Genomic DNA, 17,088 nt, shown 5'->3' with positions numbered 1-17,088 from the left:
GCGGCAACGTTTGAACAGTTCACCCAATTTCATCATAACATGCGTGATTGGGAAACTCACGTGCAACTGCAAAATGATTTGGTTGAGTATACGTGGGCTCATGTTGGCAACCAATAGATGTATCTTCTTTTATTCGGCTTGCAAAACCATGGGAGACATTTTTTTTTATTCGGCTTGTAAAACTATGTTATTTTATTCGGTTCAAACTATGTTATTTGACTATATGTTTAAATGCAAATTCAATGCAAAAATGAGCTATTTGTTGAAATAGGGCGGCCAGCCGGCCACACTGGCACATATGGGTCGGCGTGTTGGGCGCGCTGCCGACCCATATCTAAAGCAGGGCAGACGCCGGACGGGCAGTCGACATAAACGGATAAAAAATGGATAAAAAACGGATAAAATAATCTGGATCGCTCCGTTGGAGTTGCTCTAACAGGAAAGAGTATTGAAATTTCGGGTTACAAATGGCAAGTCATAGTCGCTACGTGTCCGTTCCGTCACTCGGCAACGCACAAAACACACTATAGAGGCGTCGTCGTCAGAGGCGGCGGTGCGCGAGCGGAAGCGACAGCGCGAGGGAGGCGCGGTTCCATCGATGGCGGGCGGGGAGGCGGAGTACGTGTACCTGCCTATCGCCGACGCCCTCAAGACCCCCGGCTTCCGGGTCTGCCTCTTCGCCGCCGTCATCGAGATCGGCGCCGCCTTCCGCAGCCGCGGAACCGGTGAGTCACACACCCCCCCCCCCCCCCCCCCCCCCCCCCCCCCCCCCGCCTCCCCTGCGCACCTGCCATGCGCGCGCTCCCCCAGGGTTCTTATCACCGTGCCGATTGCGCTGCTCGGGTGCATTGGGGCTTAGGTTTGGTGTTCTGCCGTTGCTTCGTATGCCTTGAAATTAGCCAGGTATTATGCTCAGGCGACCTCTGTCGCACTGGTCAGGGTTGTAGTGGATTGCGAGTCAGTTGATGTAGAATGTCGTCAGGAGTGTTTCGTTTTTACTGTAACCGCTTGATGCGTTGAGCTCAGCGTCATGCTTCGTCCTTCTCTATCTTCGATTGACCAACTGTTCTCAGGTCCTGCTCTGCAAATTCTGTGGAAACAGGAAGTTCTGAGGTGATATTTTGTAATTATAGTACTACTACCTTTGCTTTAATTTGTGAAGTCGTGCTGGTTAATAAATCTGGTGGCTTTAGCACGAGAAAAACTCAAGCTTTAGCATCTCACACAATGATCATCCCTAAATCAACTCTTTGGTGACTTCCCATTAGTGATGACTTTTGCTTGAAACCATGAGATAGTGAGTGTGTTTAACTCATGGGTTCCTGACAATGAACATATGAAAATGCTAAAGCTAAATGGATAGCAATCAGGTTCTGTTCTAAGATCTATAGTACATAAAAAGAATGCACAATATATTCTCCTTTTGCACCCAACTTCCACACTGATCTATCCGGTTCCTCAGCTAAGGGACATCAGATTCTTGCTGAAGCTGGTGCTGCATCCACATACCCAGAAGCTCTCTACAAAATTCTCATAAACCCTACATACCCTGTCCTTCATTAAACACATGTGCCAGTCACATTCTTACCGAATGCTGGGTAATAAAATCAAAGAAATTTGGAAGCTACATTTTGTGTTCCCTTCCACTCCTCCCAGGAACAAGTGGAGTTATCATCCTCCACTTTCTTGTGACAGAATGCAAACAACAGTGGCTTATTCTGCATTAAACTCTGCTAGAAATGCAACTCACGGGATCTAACTTCCACCTGAGAAAGAGTGCCCCTTGTAAATACTGCTGGCTAGCTAACCAAATGGCATGACAACGTTGTCCTGAAGTTGTTAACTTCTTGAGAACTTCCCTTGGAATCCTAAAGAAGTACAACATGTAGGAAGGCGATGCTGCTTAAACAAGAATTATTGGGAGTAAACCCTTCCGCATAAGATAATATTTTATCTTGCCACCTAGCCAACTCCATTCTACTTTTTCCTCTGTAGTCTTCCACAAAATGGAAAATTTCTCATCTCTCGACCTCATTCCTAAGTAATAGAGCTCACTTCAAATTTCTCTTCAAACCTCAAAGATGTTTAAGCGTAGGATAAGCTTCAAATTTCTTGCCTGCTGTAAATTTTCTACAAACAGAATGGTGTCATCTGCATCTTTGAGAATAGACACATCACACAACCGTCTTCCTTGAAATGAGAAACAATATCCTTTATTAATCCTTTCTGCACTCTTTTTATTGACTAAAATGGCCACACCAACAGCTATAATAATACTAAAAAGCAAGGCGGGATAATGGCCCCCCTATCCCACATCCTTGAAGGCATGGAAGTAAGTTTCTAGCAGGTTAATGCATATATGTTTGAAACAAGGTGGTTGATGTTTATGGTAATCTTGTCTTTACATGGCCTAGTGATTTTCACTTTTTTTTTGTTCCATTCTGCTTATTGATGAAATCAATGCGATGCCACTCAGTCATGGCTAATGTTTTTGCAGATTTCACTCTTACATTGAGGATAGCTGATCAATCACGTACATCTGGTATCTCCGTGACTTTCTTTGCTAACAACACTGCACTACTGCCATGTGTTAGGTCAAGCGGCGATATCATCAGTCTCCATAATGTTGTGGTATAGCTGAATACTCTTCAAGCGTCCACTTATCGTAGTGCCACATTCTATGGCATTTCTGAGAATACAACTTTGCACTTACATTGTTCCTTTTGTATGCTTGTATGTGCAATTTTCTTCCCTTGTTTTTATTAAGTATTTGTGGTGACTAGATCATGTCTACTTTTATCTGCAGATAAAAGTGCTTCATGGAGAATTCTTTGTAACTATTGAGAAAAGGTTTTCTTCGTTTGCACTATTTGGAGGGATGGTATCTACAGAGTTCAGGCCTTACCAGATTTCTATGAAACATCAAGGAACCAAACATGACAACCAAATTTTAACCCAGATGAGAATGTGGCTTGTGTATCATCCTCCAGGTGACTCCTAATTTGAACACTACTGTTGTTCATTTCTTTGGTTCACGCATATACATTACATGTTGTGCAGTGTTACAATCGTGTTCTTTCAAATTTTGCACATCTGTCTCGTACCATGGAAGCAAACAGGATTATGAGCTTCCAACTGAGACGGAAACTCTGCTTTTGTCCACCAGACTTGATGGGATCTTGCTATCACTGTTTTCAAACTTTTGCTCCGGCCAGTTAATGTCTATGCACGATCTGATCTAGGCCCCATTCGTATACAATGATCCATCTGATTAATTATTCTCGTATTTCTACTTGCATTCTCGCATTTACCATCATAGGTAAGGCTGTCTTTGTATGGACTTCATTCTAATATAGTGCCACTTAAGTCTTTATATGCACAAATGGTCCCTTTTTTGTTGGTTTTATCTCCTTCTTGCCATGATGCTGCATTGTGTAAGTGCTTATCCTAGCATGATGCTGCATTGTGTAAGTGCTTATACAAAATTGTCTAGTGATTTATGTGTATGCGTATATTCAGTGTGATTATCTTTTGTGATATTTCTTGCTGTTTGTAATAGTTTTTTGTACCATAGGTTTGAAAGATCTTGAATTGCAGCTACGGAATATAAAGTCTGATTCTACTTTTGATCTTGTATGCAAGGTTAGTTCCTTATATTCAATCAAATTAATTTTGATACTTATGTCAACTGAGGAAATATCTAGTTTTTCTTTATAGGTACTTCATGTCTGTGAAGGTCCCAGTGGCGAATGGATTTTTTATGTTTGGGATGGAACTGATACTCCTGCAACTGAGCTTCAGACACTGTAGGGTTAGAATCTCTAATTATTGTTTAAGTTCTATTTCACCAACATGCGATAGCAAATAAAGTCTGTCTAAAAAAATGTAGGATGGCAATAGTGCTTTTGATATATTTATCAGGGCCTTCGTTTGGTTGTTTTGAAGGGAATATAACATTGTTTTAACTTTGGGTATAGGAGCAAATAGACTTGATTTCTCATAAAGCATATGCTAATCTCACTGTTCAATTTTTGACCTAAATTGTGCGCCTCTGTTATTTCTCTTGGCGACCTTGTAGTTTGGACACGGAAGCAGTTACACCAACCCCTCTGCATCCTGAAGAAGCGCCGCTACCCAGGGAGGTTCTATGCACACTGCCTTGTGTTGGAACTGTCCTGAGGGTATTCTCAAACAGATTTTCCAAGGAAATACTACACTTGCAAAAGGATATTTACTGGGCCCGGTTCTGCAATATTACTTGCAAACAGGAGTTTGGCATGTGGAAAGGCTCTTTGCTGCCTTCTAGTAGAATCCGTCTTTTATCTAGTGAAGATGGCAGTGTCATTGAACGTTTGAAGTAATCTTCTCTTTTCTCATGGATGGATAGTGCATCTTAAATTTCCTTTAGGAAAAATGTTTATCAAGTGCATTAATAACTCCAGGACATTCAATGGTCGTTTTGCCACCCAAGTTCATCGAGAGCCAATGGCTAGCCTCCACACGGCCTCTGATATTACTGGTATGAATCATAACCGGATAATTACCGTGATGCAGATTTGCTGCCATCTGTTGTATGCTAAGACCTGCCATGTGATATTTGCCAATTCTATCAGATGTGGAGTTCAAGAGAGCAGGTTACACGACATTAATGGAGTCGCTCACCCATGGACAGGTAATACTCATTTCCCAATTGCAACATTTTTGTCAATTGTTCATCAGCTTCACTAGCCGCATTAGTTTTAGTTTATCCCTTAAAATTTTCAAGAACCGAACTCTATCCTCATCGTGAGAAATGTTCACTTCAATAGGATCACAGTGATGGTGTCTCTTCCAATGCTGCTTTTCGTAATCAACACTAACCTAGAAGTGTTCTGAAAAGTGAAAACTAATGCCGGCACCGATACCTCTGCATCTTTTGTGCCAGGTGACGCACAAATTCAAAACCCTGGTCCGTGTGGTGGCGGCATACCCTTGTCAAGGCAAAGAGCTGCATTCACTATTGACGGGTGATTATTGCCTTCGGCTGACTCTCGAGGATCCTACGGCGAGGATCCATGCATACGTCCACAAGGACAATGCGGTAAGATGTTAACGAGCCAGCCTCGCGGTTTACCATGCACCTCCCCTCCAGTGTCCATTCTCAGAAGTCATAGAAACTACATTTTGTGGTAAAAAGGAAGCCACAAGTGCCTGAGAAAATGCTTGCCTTTTCTGAAACCTGTGTTCATCTTATGAATGTCAGGTGAGCTTTTTCGGCGGTTTCCTCACACTGGCCGCGCTGACCAGAAAGATGAACAGGCTGCTGGGCGTCCCAGAGCCAGAAGATGATGCCGAGGAAGGCATGGCCGGCGGCAGGAACCCTCCCTGGATATGGTGCTGCCTGAAGTCGTACCGCCTGGACAAGTACGACCCCTGGGGCAGCAGGCGGTATCGGATCTTCGGCACAGAGATCAGGGACTGAGATAGGCGGAAGGCGATCCATCGATCCGCGACGACGTGGTGAACCGCCTCGGAGACGGCGCTGTGTACAGAGAGGTCTGCCTGAATTGGCACTACTAGTCATCCCGTTGCTGCTGTCTGTTCCTTAGACTAGAGGAGCCACTCTGTTGGTGTTACTGGATTAGTGCAGTTTTTGTGCAGTCGAATGGCATGATGGCACTAGTCAGTACTTAGTCACTAGTGTGAATCCTGTATGATTTGTGCTCCTCCCAAAGTCGCGAAGTCGATGGCACTAGCTTAGTCTGTGTCGTAGGGAAGAGACGCGAGGAGTTTCCTACTAGATGAAAGCGCGTTGCAGTTCCCCGCCGGAGGCGTTGGGTTTCGCCGCACGGCACGGCACGGCGTTGACGGCCAGGTCGTGGTGTTGACGGTCCGGTCACTTGCTTTCTTAGCGTGCAGGCAAAGGAAATCAAAGCTAGTCGATCGTCCGAGTTTCACACCGTCAATGCGGTTGAGTTCCGTGTGATGATGCTGGATACCTACTCGGGGCTTGTTTGATTCGTAGGATTTTGAAAATGCGGGAATAGAAAAAGTATAGGTTTGGAGTGTTATGCTCACTTCAATCCTATACGATTAACAAAGAGTGTTTGATGCCACAGAAAAAACAAAAAAATTGTAAAAAAAAAAGTTGGAGTGGACGTTAGATTTCCTATAAAAAATAATACAAAAGATTTCATAGGAAAAATTTCTATGGGATCTAATCCTATGAATCAAAGGACCAACGCTGGAAAATTTCCCAAGGATTTCAAATCCTTTCAATCAAAGGAGCCCTGAACTTTGCGTGCAGATCACCCTATGTTCAACTCATTCCTCTATTAGGAGAATAGCTAACATCCAAAGAGGCCTAATAACTACGACCATTTTCATGATGACGCCGACCCAACTCACTTTCACGAGGTCATCTTTGCACCCAAGTTAGAGTGCCTGCCGATGATCAGCCCTCAACTTCATCAAGTACTTGACCATCGTCCCACCGGAATTCATGTTGAGGCCGAACACCGGCTACGTTTGGAAGGGCAAGGTCCGGACGATGAACAAACATGCTCATCCTTGATAAGGGTTGGCCCTCTTCCTTGTTGCTCACCAGATCAAGATCGGGTACCTCGTCACCTTCAAGCTGGTGACACCCAACACCTTGAAGGTGATTGTTTTCAACGAGGACGATAGCGTTGAGGTGGTGACAAAGTACAAGTAGCATGAGAAGGCATTTGCCATGGACCGTTATGTGTTATCTCTGCGCCTGTTAGTTTAAGACTTTTGTGTTGGACGATTAGCTTAAGACTTTGCCACAAGTGTTTGTAAGTTTAACTGGTTGTGAGTACTATTTAAGACTCTGGTTTATGTCATGCTTGTTATTAGTTGCTTATGACTATGTTGTGCCTGTTATTAGTTGCCTATCACTATAATGTGCATTTGTGTGTGCTGGTAACCTCACTGCTCAAACGAGTGGTTACCGAATCACATTGTCTTGTTTGTAACCAAACAACAACACTTTGCATTTCCATAGGACAGGCTTGCAACCAGACATCAATGCTTCTGTTTCTACTTAGTCAAGCTGGAGGGGATGCAGACAAACTATGTACATGATACTTTTGTTTGTATTCAATCAAACTGGCTCAGTCGGGAAACATATGCAAATTGCTTAAAATCCATGCATGCTACCAAATGCCTTCTATATTGTAGGTTTACGTTAAATTGCACTATCTCTCTTTTAAATGAACAACTGAAGTTTTTGGTTTATTCTAAGTCAAACTTATTTATGTCAGCAAAATAATCTAACTCTAAAACATCAAATATATATACTACAAAAGCATATTTTATAATTTTTTTATGATAGTAGGCTTGTTTTCTAGATGTTGATATACTTACTTTCTCCGTTCACTATTATAAAATGTTTGGATATTTCAATATAGACTACACATGAACTGAAATAAATAAACGAATACACTAAAATGTGTCAACATACATCTGATTTAGCAAAAAGTTGATAGAACAATTTTTCATCGTATGTACTCCCTTGTCCCATAATATAAGAGCGTTTTTGACACTAATGTATTATGAGACGGAGGGAGTATAAACTTAACCTAATTAATTTAGTTTATTTAGGATAAAGCTGGATTTTTAAATAATTTCGAAAGTGATAGGATAGCGAGGCTGAGGCCCCGCGCCCCCGCCAGGAAAGCAGCCGCCCGTGCCCCCACCTCCATCTTCTCTCAGTCCATCTTTCCCCTTCCCTCCATAAATCCCAACACCTCCTCTAATGGAGGCGCTCGCTACCGCACCCGCGCCGTCACGTCCAGGCCTCCCACCCCCGACCCGCCGCTCTCATCTCCGCCGCCCCAAAGCCCTAGCCACCTCCAAGCTACCTCGCCGCGTCATCGCCGCCCTTCACATGGACGGCGCCCGCGCCGCACCTCTTCGCTGCACTCCCGCCGAGACGGTGAGTCGCCAACTTGCTCCCGCGACCCCCCGTGGAAGGCGGAGTTCGTAACGGTTTGTTTGTGTGGATGCTGCAGGATGCGGTGGCGACGGCCTCGGACCAGACTGAGACAGCGGCGGCGGCGGTCGAAGCCACCGAGCAGGGCAACAACGGGGCCCCAGCGGCGGACGCCCCCGCCGCCAGCATCGAGGGGCTCGACGGGATAAAGATCCGGAGGCGCCCGGTGACGGGCCCGTCCGTGCACCACGTGGGCCCCTTCCAGTTCCGCCTCGAGAACGAGGGCAACACGCCGCGCAACATCCTCGAGAAGATTGTCTGGAACAAGGACGTTGAGATTTGGCAGGTATGATCATGTTCTGGACTTCCGGAGCATTGTGGAGCCCTGCGCAAAGTGATGTTTCATTCATGTGATGCCAAATTCGTGCCCTGGCTGATTTTGTGTTCGCCAGATGAAGGAGAAAATGCCCCTGTACAGGCTGAAAGGGCCGCTGGACAATGCACCTCCGGCCAGGGACTTTGTTGCTGCGCTGAAAGCGTCGTATGATCGGACTGCTCTGCCCGCTCTGATTGCGGAGGTTAAGAAGGCTTCGCCAAGCCGGGGGGTTCTCAGGGAGAATTTCGACCCGGTGAGTGTGTGGGTTGACTAGTGATGCTAAAATTAGGTGCAAGCAGCCTGTACAGTCTCTTGGCCATTTATATTATCGCCTTTTCGGAGTTCACCTGCTCACTGAATGTGATTTATATTTGATGTGTAAACTACCATTTCGACAATACTATCTTGTATATGAACTTATTTTAGTTAAACTTGTTATGTTGTTTCAAAACTGGTTATTGACAGTGAGGCATTGATACGAATGGGTCATACAACTGTAGGCAGAGATATCAAACTGTGCTTGCCCTTTTATTTATGTCACTACTTACTATTCACTTGAATTGCCTGTTCCCAGTTAGTGGGACTTCCATTGTTGACATTCACTAGCACAAATATACACTGTTTTTTCTTTTCTCGAAGGAGACCGAGCTGTTGATCTTCATTTGTAACACCAACTAAGAAGTGCAGATGCACCTAATAAACTAACTAATGTTTGTTGGGACATAAACAGGTCGAGATCGCTCAAGCATACGAGAAAAATGGAGCAGCATGCTTGAGTGTTCTTACAGATTCAAAATTCTTTCAGGTTAGTAGTTTCTTATCTAGGAGATTTGGATCCTTATGTTCATATGTTGTGGAGTTATCTATACTGAAGATACTTGGCTTCCTTTGATATGCAACCAGGGAAGTTTTGACTACTTGGAGGCCATACGCAATGCTGGAGTAAAGGTGCTATATATTTGGCCATATGTTATACTACTTGCAGAAGTCAATGATTTCATATGTGGTAGTTCGAATGCATGAATGGCTCATGATCTGATCTTCTGAACGCAGTGTCCTCTGCTGTGCAAAGAGTTCATCATTGATGCTTGGCAGCTTTACTATGCACGGTCTAAGGGAGCAGATGCTGTTCTTCTGATTGCTGCCATCTTACCTGATCGCGATATCAGTTATATGCTGAAAATATGCAAAATACTCGGGATGGCAGCTTTAGTTGAGGTCTGTGAATTATTTTTGCAACATATTTTGTATGTTGAAGGCTTTTGACTCTCCTCGCTTGCTGCGCTGGAGTAATTCTACTTGCTGCTGCAGAATAAATCAAATGCACCTTCAGCATTCGAAGTCTGATGGAATTAACATGTTAATTGTGTTGTTGAAGGTGCATGATGAAAGGGAAATCGACCGTGTTATAGGGATAGATGGCATTCAGCTTATTGGCATCAATAACCGTAATCTTGGTATGACATTGTTCTTTTGGTTTAGTTATAAGTTTCGTTGGCACATATTATAACAATCTGGGGGTGTTTGTTGCGAGCAAAATCTGTCCAGTACAAAAACAAAAATGACACCATGTTACTCAGCAAGTAATGTACACATGCATGACAATCTTTGAACGGTTTGAAGAAACCATATTTGAACATCCCTATCTATGTCACATATGTTCTTTACAAGTCATTGCAGTTATTTTATCACCTGGATGCTTGCTGCTTCATACAAACCAATGGATTATTTATTTCTATTTGCCATCATAAATCATATACTATGGAGCTTCTGTTACATGGTATATTTTTTTTGAATTTCCAAGGAGTTGCCACGTGTGCAGACAACACATGCACAAGCGTGCCCGTGGGAAGGATCAAGGATGTGCTCCCTTTTGGTGGTTAATTATGTATAATCCAGATTATTTGATTCTTAAAATGTAAGCTAGAGGTACACTTTAGATCTTGATATCCAACCTTAAGGACGTAAAACATGGTAATGCGTTCATTATTGAAAGTAGATGATTAAAGATGTTAATCTTGTGGTGCTTCATATTATGTTCTAGGATCCATAATTCACAGGACACATAATTATTGCAGAAACTTTCGAAGTTGACATTTCAAACACGAAAAATCTTCTGGAGGGTGAACGGGGACAACTTATAGCCCAGAAGGACATAATTGTAAGTAACCCCATGTCTCTTGCTACCAATTTTGTGCACTTCACGGTTCCCTATTGCTCATGCAGCTGTAATATAAAATTGTTTTTGGACTTTGGACAGTCAGACTGTTGCAGTATTTGATAACGAAGCACTATCCAAATATTCTACACTGTAATCTGGCAAAACAAATATTTTAGTATTTTATATTTTGTAAATTTTGTCATCTGCTACTTGCATTAGTCATTTTTTTCAGTTTAAATTATCGGCATCTCTTGTAACCCCATTACTGGCATTTAGGTTGTACTATGCCGTGAATCAGGCATATGTATCTTTTATTAATGATGTAACTGTCCATGAATTTTAACTCGATAACTGAAGGGAGACCACTGGTAATAATACTCTTATCAGCCCATATAAGGCAGGGTAGCTCTTGGTACACTGTAACATAAATTAGTTATGTGCAGTTAAGGCTCATCTATCAAAACAGTCTCTTTATCAGACGATGAGAAAATTATCGTTGAACTGTAGTTCATCTATGCTATGCTCTATTATCATTGCTCATATTGCTATCCAGAAGTTCTCAGTACAAAATTCCTCTGTGTTGGATTACGTACTGATAGAATCTCTAAGATCACCTAGGCTAGATTAGTTCGGTAGCTAGCTCTATTCATTGATCTGTCTATGCATTCGATAGAGAGAAACAGAAAGAGATGGGGAGGAAGAGGAGTACCTTCTCCTTGGCTTGATGAGCCTGACGAGGTGGCCATGGTGGAGGGCGCCCGCGGCGATGGTGAGTGGGCAGTGGCGGCGGTGCTTCCCGTCACTACTGCGCAGACCTAGATCGGTAGGTGTGTCGGTGGGGTGTATGGCTTGCGACGAACCTCGTGTTGCGTGCCGCCGGCCCCCACCTCTTTATATTGTGCAGGTGATAGGGGCCCGTCAACCATAGTGGGTTGGGCGCCCTCGATTAGGGCGCGGATCTAAGGGCATGTTGGGCCCACTCGGGAGGAGATCATCCTAACATTCTCCCCCTTGATCTCAGCTTTACTTTTAACCATATACTTTTTACTTTACTCGTTTCATCACAGATCGATACATATAACATGTTTCATCGTCACAGCTCAATTGCCGATAGAATCAGACAACTACAACATACCTCTGTTTTGAAACAAATTTTGTTCCTTTTGGGCCTCTCATGATTCAGGAATCATAGGCTTTCCCTTAAACCCATGCCGGCTAAGTGTTCCTTGAACACAATGGGTGGTAAGCCTTTCGTAAGCGGATCCGCAAGCATGTCCTTTGTCTTTATATGCTCGAGACTTATAGTGTGGTCCCGGATTTTATCTTTCACAACATGATACTTTATCTCTATTGTTTTGGCAGCATTACTCGACTTGTTGTTGTGAGCATAGAATACTGCGGGCCGGTTGTCACAGTACATCTTTAGTGGTTTGTCAATACAATCTACCACTTTCAAGTCGGGTATAAATTTCTTTAACCACATCGCCTGCCCCGTGGCCTCAAAACATGCTATAAATTCTGCATACATCGTGGACGATGCAACTATTGACTGTTTGGAGCTTCTCCACGAAATAGCCCCTCCAGCGAGAGTGAACACGTATCCTGACGTGGATTTTCTATCATCTTTGTCTCCCGCAAAATCTGCGTCTGAATACCCTCTTATCTCTAGGGAATCAGATCTCCTGTATGTTAGCATGAGGTCCTTCGTGTCTTGCGCATAACGCAATGCTTTCTTTACTATCTTCCAGTGCTCTGTGCCTTGATTCTCTTGATATCTACCGAGTACCCCGGTGATAAAAGCTAAGTCAGGGCGAGTGTGCACTTGTGCATACTGTAAACTTCCAACAGCCGAAGCATATGGTACTGCTTTCATTTGATCGATCTCGTACTGGTTATTGGGACATTGGAATTTCCCAAAACTGTCGCCCTTGACTATAGGAGCAGGTGTGGCTTTACTAGCATGCATGTTATACTTTTTAAGAACCTTTTCTAAATATGCCTTCTGCGATAGTCCTAAAACTCCATTTTTCCTATCTCGGTGAATTTCTATGCCCAAAACATATGATGCTTCACCAAGATCTATTATATCAAACTTTGAGGACAAGAACTTCTTTGTTTTTTGTAGCAGACTAACATCATTGCTAGCAAGCAAAATATCATCCACATACAAGATTAGGAAAATATATTTCCCATTTTTAAACTTTGCATAAACGCAGTTATCCTCAACATTCTCTTTAGAAAATAGAAAAGTAAAAGAAATGCTTCTGAAAAGCAGTTCATGGATTTTTTATTCATGTTTTCCGCTGCAAAATAAATAAAAGTGCTTTTTAAAAGGTAAATGGAATTAAAGTGATTATTGAAACAATTATGATCCTGTTATTTTTATGACCAACGTTGTTAATAACATAATCATGATTTATTGTTGTTATATGTGCATTTATTTCTATTTTCTGCCCAATGTTGATATAGTTTAAATTGCACGAATAGTTGTATGTTTTAATTTTGACCAACATTGAATTAATGCATGCGATTGTTGTTATGATCTCACTTCATTGTGGTTTTAAAGAGGGTACTACTTGATGAGCTGCATCAAGGATGTTCCAACCCTCAGAGGTGACAACTACACTGAATAGAGAAAGAAGGTCGACTTGGTTTTTGTTTGTGCTGAGGTGGATTGGGTTGTGGACACTCCACAACCGGTCAAACCAACAGGCCAGTCAGAGGTGCAAAAGATGATATGCTGCTTGGGAGAAAAAGAAGAGGGATCATGCTCCAGTGGAGATGTCATATACCCTCGAAAACCAAAAATGGCTCACCGCCAATAAAAAATGCATGGCTTTCATAAAGAACACAATTGAGAATGCTATTGTGGGCTCAATTGCAGAGTGTACTTTTGTAGGGGAGTTTCTTGAAAATATAAAGAGCCAGTTCACTGGTTCTTCAAAGATATATGCTAGCAGCTAGTGACCGAAAATTACACAGGCAGTGGACATGGCATAAGAGAGCACATCCTCAGGATTCTGTCACCAGCTGCTTTAGCAACCGGGTAGCATATATCTTTGAAGAACCAGTGAACTGGCTCTTTATCTTTTCAAGAAACTCCCTTACGGAAGTACACTCTGCAATTGAGCCTACAATTGTGTTCTTTATGAAAGCCATGCACTTTTTATTGGCGGTGAGCCACTTTTGGTTTTTGAGGGTATATGACATCTCCACTGGAGCATGATCCCTTTTCTTTTTTCTCCCAAGCAGCATCATCATCTTTTGCACCTCTGACTGGCTCTGTTGGTTTGACTGGCTGTGGAGTGTCCACAACCCAGTCCACCTCGGCACAAACAAAAGCCAAGTCGACCTTCTTTCTTCATTCAGTGTGGTTGTCATCTCTGATGGTTGGAACATCCTTGATGCAGCTCATCAAGTAGTACCCTCCTGAAAACCACAATGAAGTGAGATCATAACAACAATTGCATGCATTAATCCAATGTTGGTCAAAATTAAAACATACAACTGTTTGTGCAATTTAAACTATATCACCGTTGGGCAGAAAATAGAAATAAATGCACATATAACAACAATAAATCATGATTATGTTATTACCAACGTTGGTCATAAAAATAACAGGATCATAATTGTTTCAATAATCACTTTAATTCCATTTACCTTTTAAAAAAACACTTTTATTTATTTTACAACGGAAAACATGAATAAAAAATCCATGAACTTTATGCTTTTCAGAAGCATTTCTTTTACTTTTCTATTTTCTAAACAAACATTTCGTTTGATCAGTTTGAATAGAAAAGAATTTTTTTAAGAAATTTGCCCAAAAACTGGACAAAAAAAACAAATGAAACCTGCTTCTGAAAAGATGACAGACAAATAATAATAAAAAACGGCAGCACAGCCGGCCTCGGCTGCGCCTCTTTCGGCCCAGAGGCCCGCAACGAGTGCGCGTGGTTTGCATCGTGGCCGTCCATTTGATCGGACGGTCCACCTCACTTTTCGCTTGAAAACCAGGAGAGAGAGCCCCCCGACCGAAAACCCTAGCCCCATTTTCTTTCTCTCCTCCTCGTCTCTCGTCTCTGCCCCGCAGACGGCGTAACGCCCGGCCGCCGGCGACGGCGTCGAAGTCCACCGCGCCGCGCGAGCCCACTTCCCCTTCTTCCTCCATCCTCACCCTCCACTATGGCAGAGAGAGAGAGACGCGGCTGCGCCCCCTCTGCTCCCTTATTCAACAACGTTCTATTGGATGGAGTGGCGGCGCCCCTGTTGACCCCTTGCCGGCGTGTGCGAGCTTACGAAGGAGAGCGCGCCGCTGTCAAGCGGCACAGCGGCGGTGCCCTTTGCCCCTGCGGGGGCTTTTTTTTTGTGATCCAATCGATCCGAACACGGTAAAAGGGAAAAGGTTGATCTTCTTTTACAGTAATTGATCTAGGAAGTGTAGATCTCATTTGCTTTTATTTCTACCGAAAAATCTACACCTAGCAGGCTCTGAAACCATTGATAGTAAGATCTGACCATGGGGTGGAGTACTATGGTCGGCACACTCCATATGGCCAAGTCCCTGGACCTTTTGCAAGGTTCTTACAGGAGACTGGCATAGTGGCCCAGTATTCAATGCCGGGCAAGCCTCAGCAAAATGGAGTAGCTGAAAGGCGTAACCGTACACTTATGGATATGGTGCGCAGCATGATGAGTTACTCCACCTTGCCATTGGTATAATGGATGGAGGCGCTTAAAACCGCCATTCACATTCTCAATAGAGTACCAAGCAAGTCGGTGCCCAAAATACCGTACGAGTTGTGAACAGGAAGAGTGCCCTCCCTACAACACTTAAGGGTGTGGGGGAGCCCAGCTGAGGCCAAAGTGTTTAATCCAAATATTGCAAAGTTAGATCCCAAAACAGTTAGTTGCCACTTCATTGGCTATCTTGATAGATCAAAAGGTTTTCGTTTCTACTATCCAGAGAGATACACAAAGTTTGTAGAAACAAGACATGCAATCTTCTTAGAGGACAAAATGATGAGGGGGAGCATGGTAGCTTGGAAAATTGATCTTGAGGAGAAGAGGGTGCATGCACCTAATCCGATGATTCAGGAGCCATTTTTCTCACTACCTGTTGTACCTGAGGTTGCGGTGCAAGCACCTGTTGTAACTATACCCATGACAACTATGGGAGAAGATCTGGAACCTGCCCGTCAGAAGCCGATTGAACCCGTTGTTGAGCATGAGGGGCAGCAGCCACTTTTAGAAGGTGTGCTGGAAGTTGAGGCACAGAATGAGCCTAGGAGTGAGGCCCTTAGAAGGTCTACAAGACCCAAAAAGTCAGCTATTTCTACTGATTATAAAGTTTATAAAATTGTTTTTGGACTTTGGACAGTCAGACTGTTGCAGTATTTGATAACGAAGCACTATCCAAATATTCTACACTGTAATCTGGCAAGACAAATATTTTAGTATTTTATATTTTGTAAATTTTGTCATCTGCTACTTGCATTAGTCTTTTTTTCAGTTTAAATTATCAACATCTCTTGTAACCCCATTACTGGCATTTAGGTTGTACTATGCCGTGAATCAGGCATATGTATCTTTTATTAATGGTGTAACTGTCCATGAATTTTAACTCGATAACTGAAGGGAGACCACTGGTAATAATACTCTTATCAGCCCATATAAGGCAGGTTAGCTCTTGGTACACTGTAACATAAATTAGTTATGTGCAGTTAAGGCCTCTATCAAAACAGTCTCTTTATCAGACGATGAGAAAATTATCGTTGAATTGTAGTTCATCTATGCTATGCTCTATTGTCACTGCTCATATTGCTATCCAGAAGTTCTCAGTACAAAATTCCTCCGTGTTGGATTACGTACATGACTCCTTGGCATACAGTATTCATGTTTACTTTTGACCTGTTTCAGGTCGTAGGCGAATCTGGACTGTTCACGCCTGACCATGTTTCGTTCGTTCAGGATGCCGGGGTCAAAGCGGTAAGTGAGCCATGAGACACGTGTAAATGAACACTACAGTGATTCCAAAGTCTAGTTATTCTTGCTTTTTGTTACCCTGACTTGACGCCTTGCTGCAGATTCTTGTCGGGGAGTCCCTCATCAAACAGGAGGACCCTGGGAAAGCAATCGCCGGGCTTTTTGGCAAAGATATCTCACCTGTGAGCAGTGCTGTGTAAATAGGATAAAGGGTAAGGAATTATGAAATGCTGGGCCTCTCATATTTTGTATAGATGAACAGAGCGACATGCGCTTTTGGAGAGTTTTTGTCAGCAATTTTGTTTATCTGGCCAGTATAGGTGTTCTTCCCTTGCTGCCATTTCCTGTAAGTTGTAACCGGCCTCTTTGTTCAAAGGATGCAATGCGAAGAGATATGATCGAATAAGCTGGGTGTAGTTGTTAGCAGTTTGAGTTTACTTGCCTTATATTTCAGCTCTCTTCGCTGCTGTATCTAAGTTCGTACTCCCCCCGTCTCATAATATAATATAAGATCGTTTTGCAAGCTGGGACAGAGGGAATCTTGACCATGCTGACAAGTGACAGACTCTGAGGCTGGTGATACTGCAATAAAGCTACTCCCAGGTATGGTTTGGTCTCAGAGTTTCAGTACTG

The 17,088-nt window shown here is 43.1% G+C and overlaps 2 protein-coding genes across 3 annotated transcripts; both read left to right on the top strand.

Moving 5' to 3' along the window:
* Positions 1-480: 480 nt before the first annotated feature.
* LOC109734220 (protection of telomeres protein 1b) lies at positions 481-5,693 on the top strand. Its single transcript, XM_045233115.2, has 10 exons — positions 481-725; positions 2,498-2,631; positions 2,807-2,990; positions 3,575-3,642; positions 3,718-3,806; positions 4,079-4,357; positions 4,443-4,519; positions 4,614-4,672; positions 4,925-5,080; positions 5,243-5,693. The coding sequence occupies exons 1-10, from the start codon at positions 599-601 to the stop codon at positions 5,459-5,461; spliced, it is 1,392 nt and encodes a 463-aa protein (XP_045089050.1). The 5' UTR covers positions 481-598; the 3' UTR covers positions 5,462-5,693.
* Positions 5,694-7,649: 1,956 nt separating this feature from the next.
* Positions 7,650-16,861, top strand: LOC109734219 (indole-3-glycerol phosphate synthase, chloroplastic). 2 transcript variants are annotated; one of them, XM_020293432.4, is made up of 10 exons: positions 7,650-7,939; positions 8,016-8,282; positions 8,389-8,565; positions 9,043-9,117; positions 9,216-9,260; positions 9,366-9,530; positions 9,691-9,769; positions 10,391-10,473; positions 16,390-16,458; positions 16,557-16,861. In XM_020293432.4, exons 1-10 carry the CDS (start codon positions 7,760-7,762, stop codon positions 16,653-16,655), a joined length of 1,239 nt encoding a protein of 412 aa, XP_020149021.1. In that variant the 5' UTR covers positions 7,650-7,759; the 3' UTR covers positions 16,656-16,861. The 2 variants fall into 2 exon arrangements, 1 of the variants encoding a protein (XP_020149021.1); XR_012202930.1 differs by having other exon boundaries at positions 7,668-7,939; positions 10,117-10,473.
* Positions 16,862-17,088: the final 227 nt, after the last annotated feature.

This window comes from Aegilops tauschii, chromosome 2 (genome assembly GCF_002575655.3).
Source record: "Aegilops tauschii subsp. strangulata cultivar AL8/78 chromosome 2, Aet v6.0, whole genome shotgun sequence".
NCBI lineage: Eukaryota > Viridiplantae > Streptophyta > Magnoliopsida > Poales > Poaceae > Aegilops > Aegilops tauschii.
This window is presented reverse-complemented; position numbering and strand designations above follow the sequence as displayed.

Excerpts from the sequence above, each read along its gene's own strand:
- LOC109734220 (XM_045233115.2), top strand. The coding sequence starts at position 599 with ATGGCGGGCGGGGAGGCGGAGTACGTGTACCTGCCTATCGCCGACGCC. Across the intron at positions 726-2,497 it reads CTTCCGCAGCCGCGGAACCG|ATTTCACTCTTACATTGAGG; the intron begins GTGAGTCACACA and ends ATGTTTTTGCAG. Across the intron at positions 4,520-4,613 it reads CACGGCCTCTGATATTACTG|ATGTGGAGTTCAAGAGAGCA; the intron begins GTATGAATCATA and ends CAATTCTATCAG.
- LOC109734219 (XM_020293432.4), top strand. The coding sequence starts at position 7,760 with ATGGAGGCGCTCGCTACCGCACCCGCGCCGTCACGTCCAGGCCTCCCA. Across the intron at positions 8,566-9,042 it reads TCAGGGAGAATTTCGACCCG|GTCGAGATCGCTCAAGCATA; the intron begins GTGAGTGTGTGG and ends GGACATAAACAG. Across the intron at positions 9,261-9,365 it reads TACGCAATGCTGGAGTAAAG|TGTCCTCTGCTGTGCAAAGA; the intron begins GTGCTATATATT and ends TTCTGAACGCAG.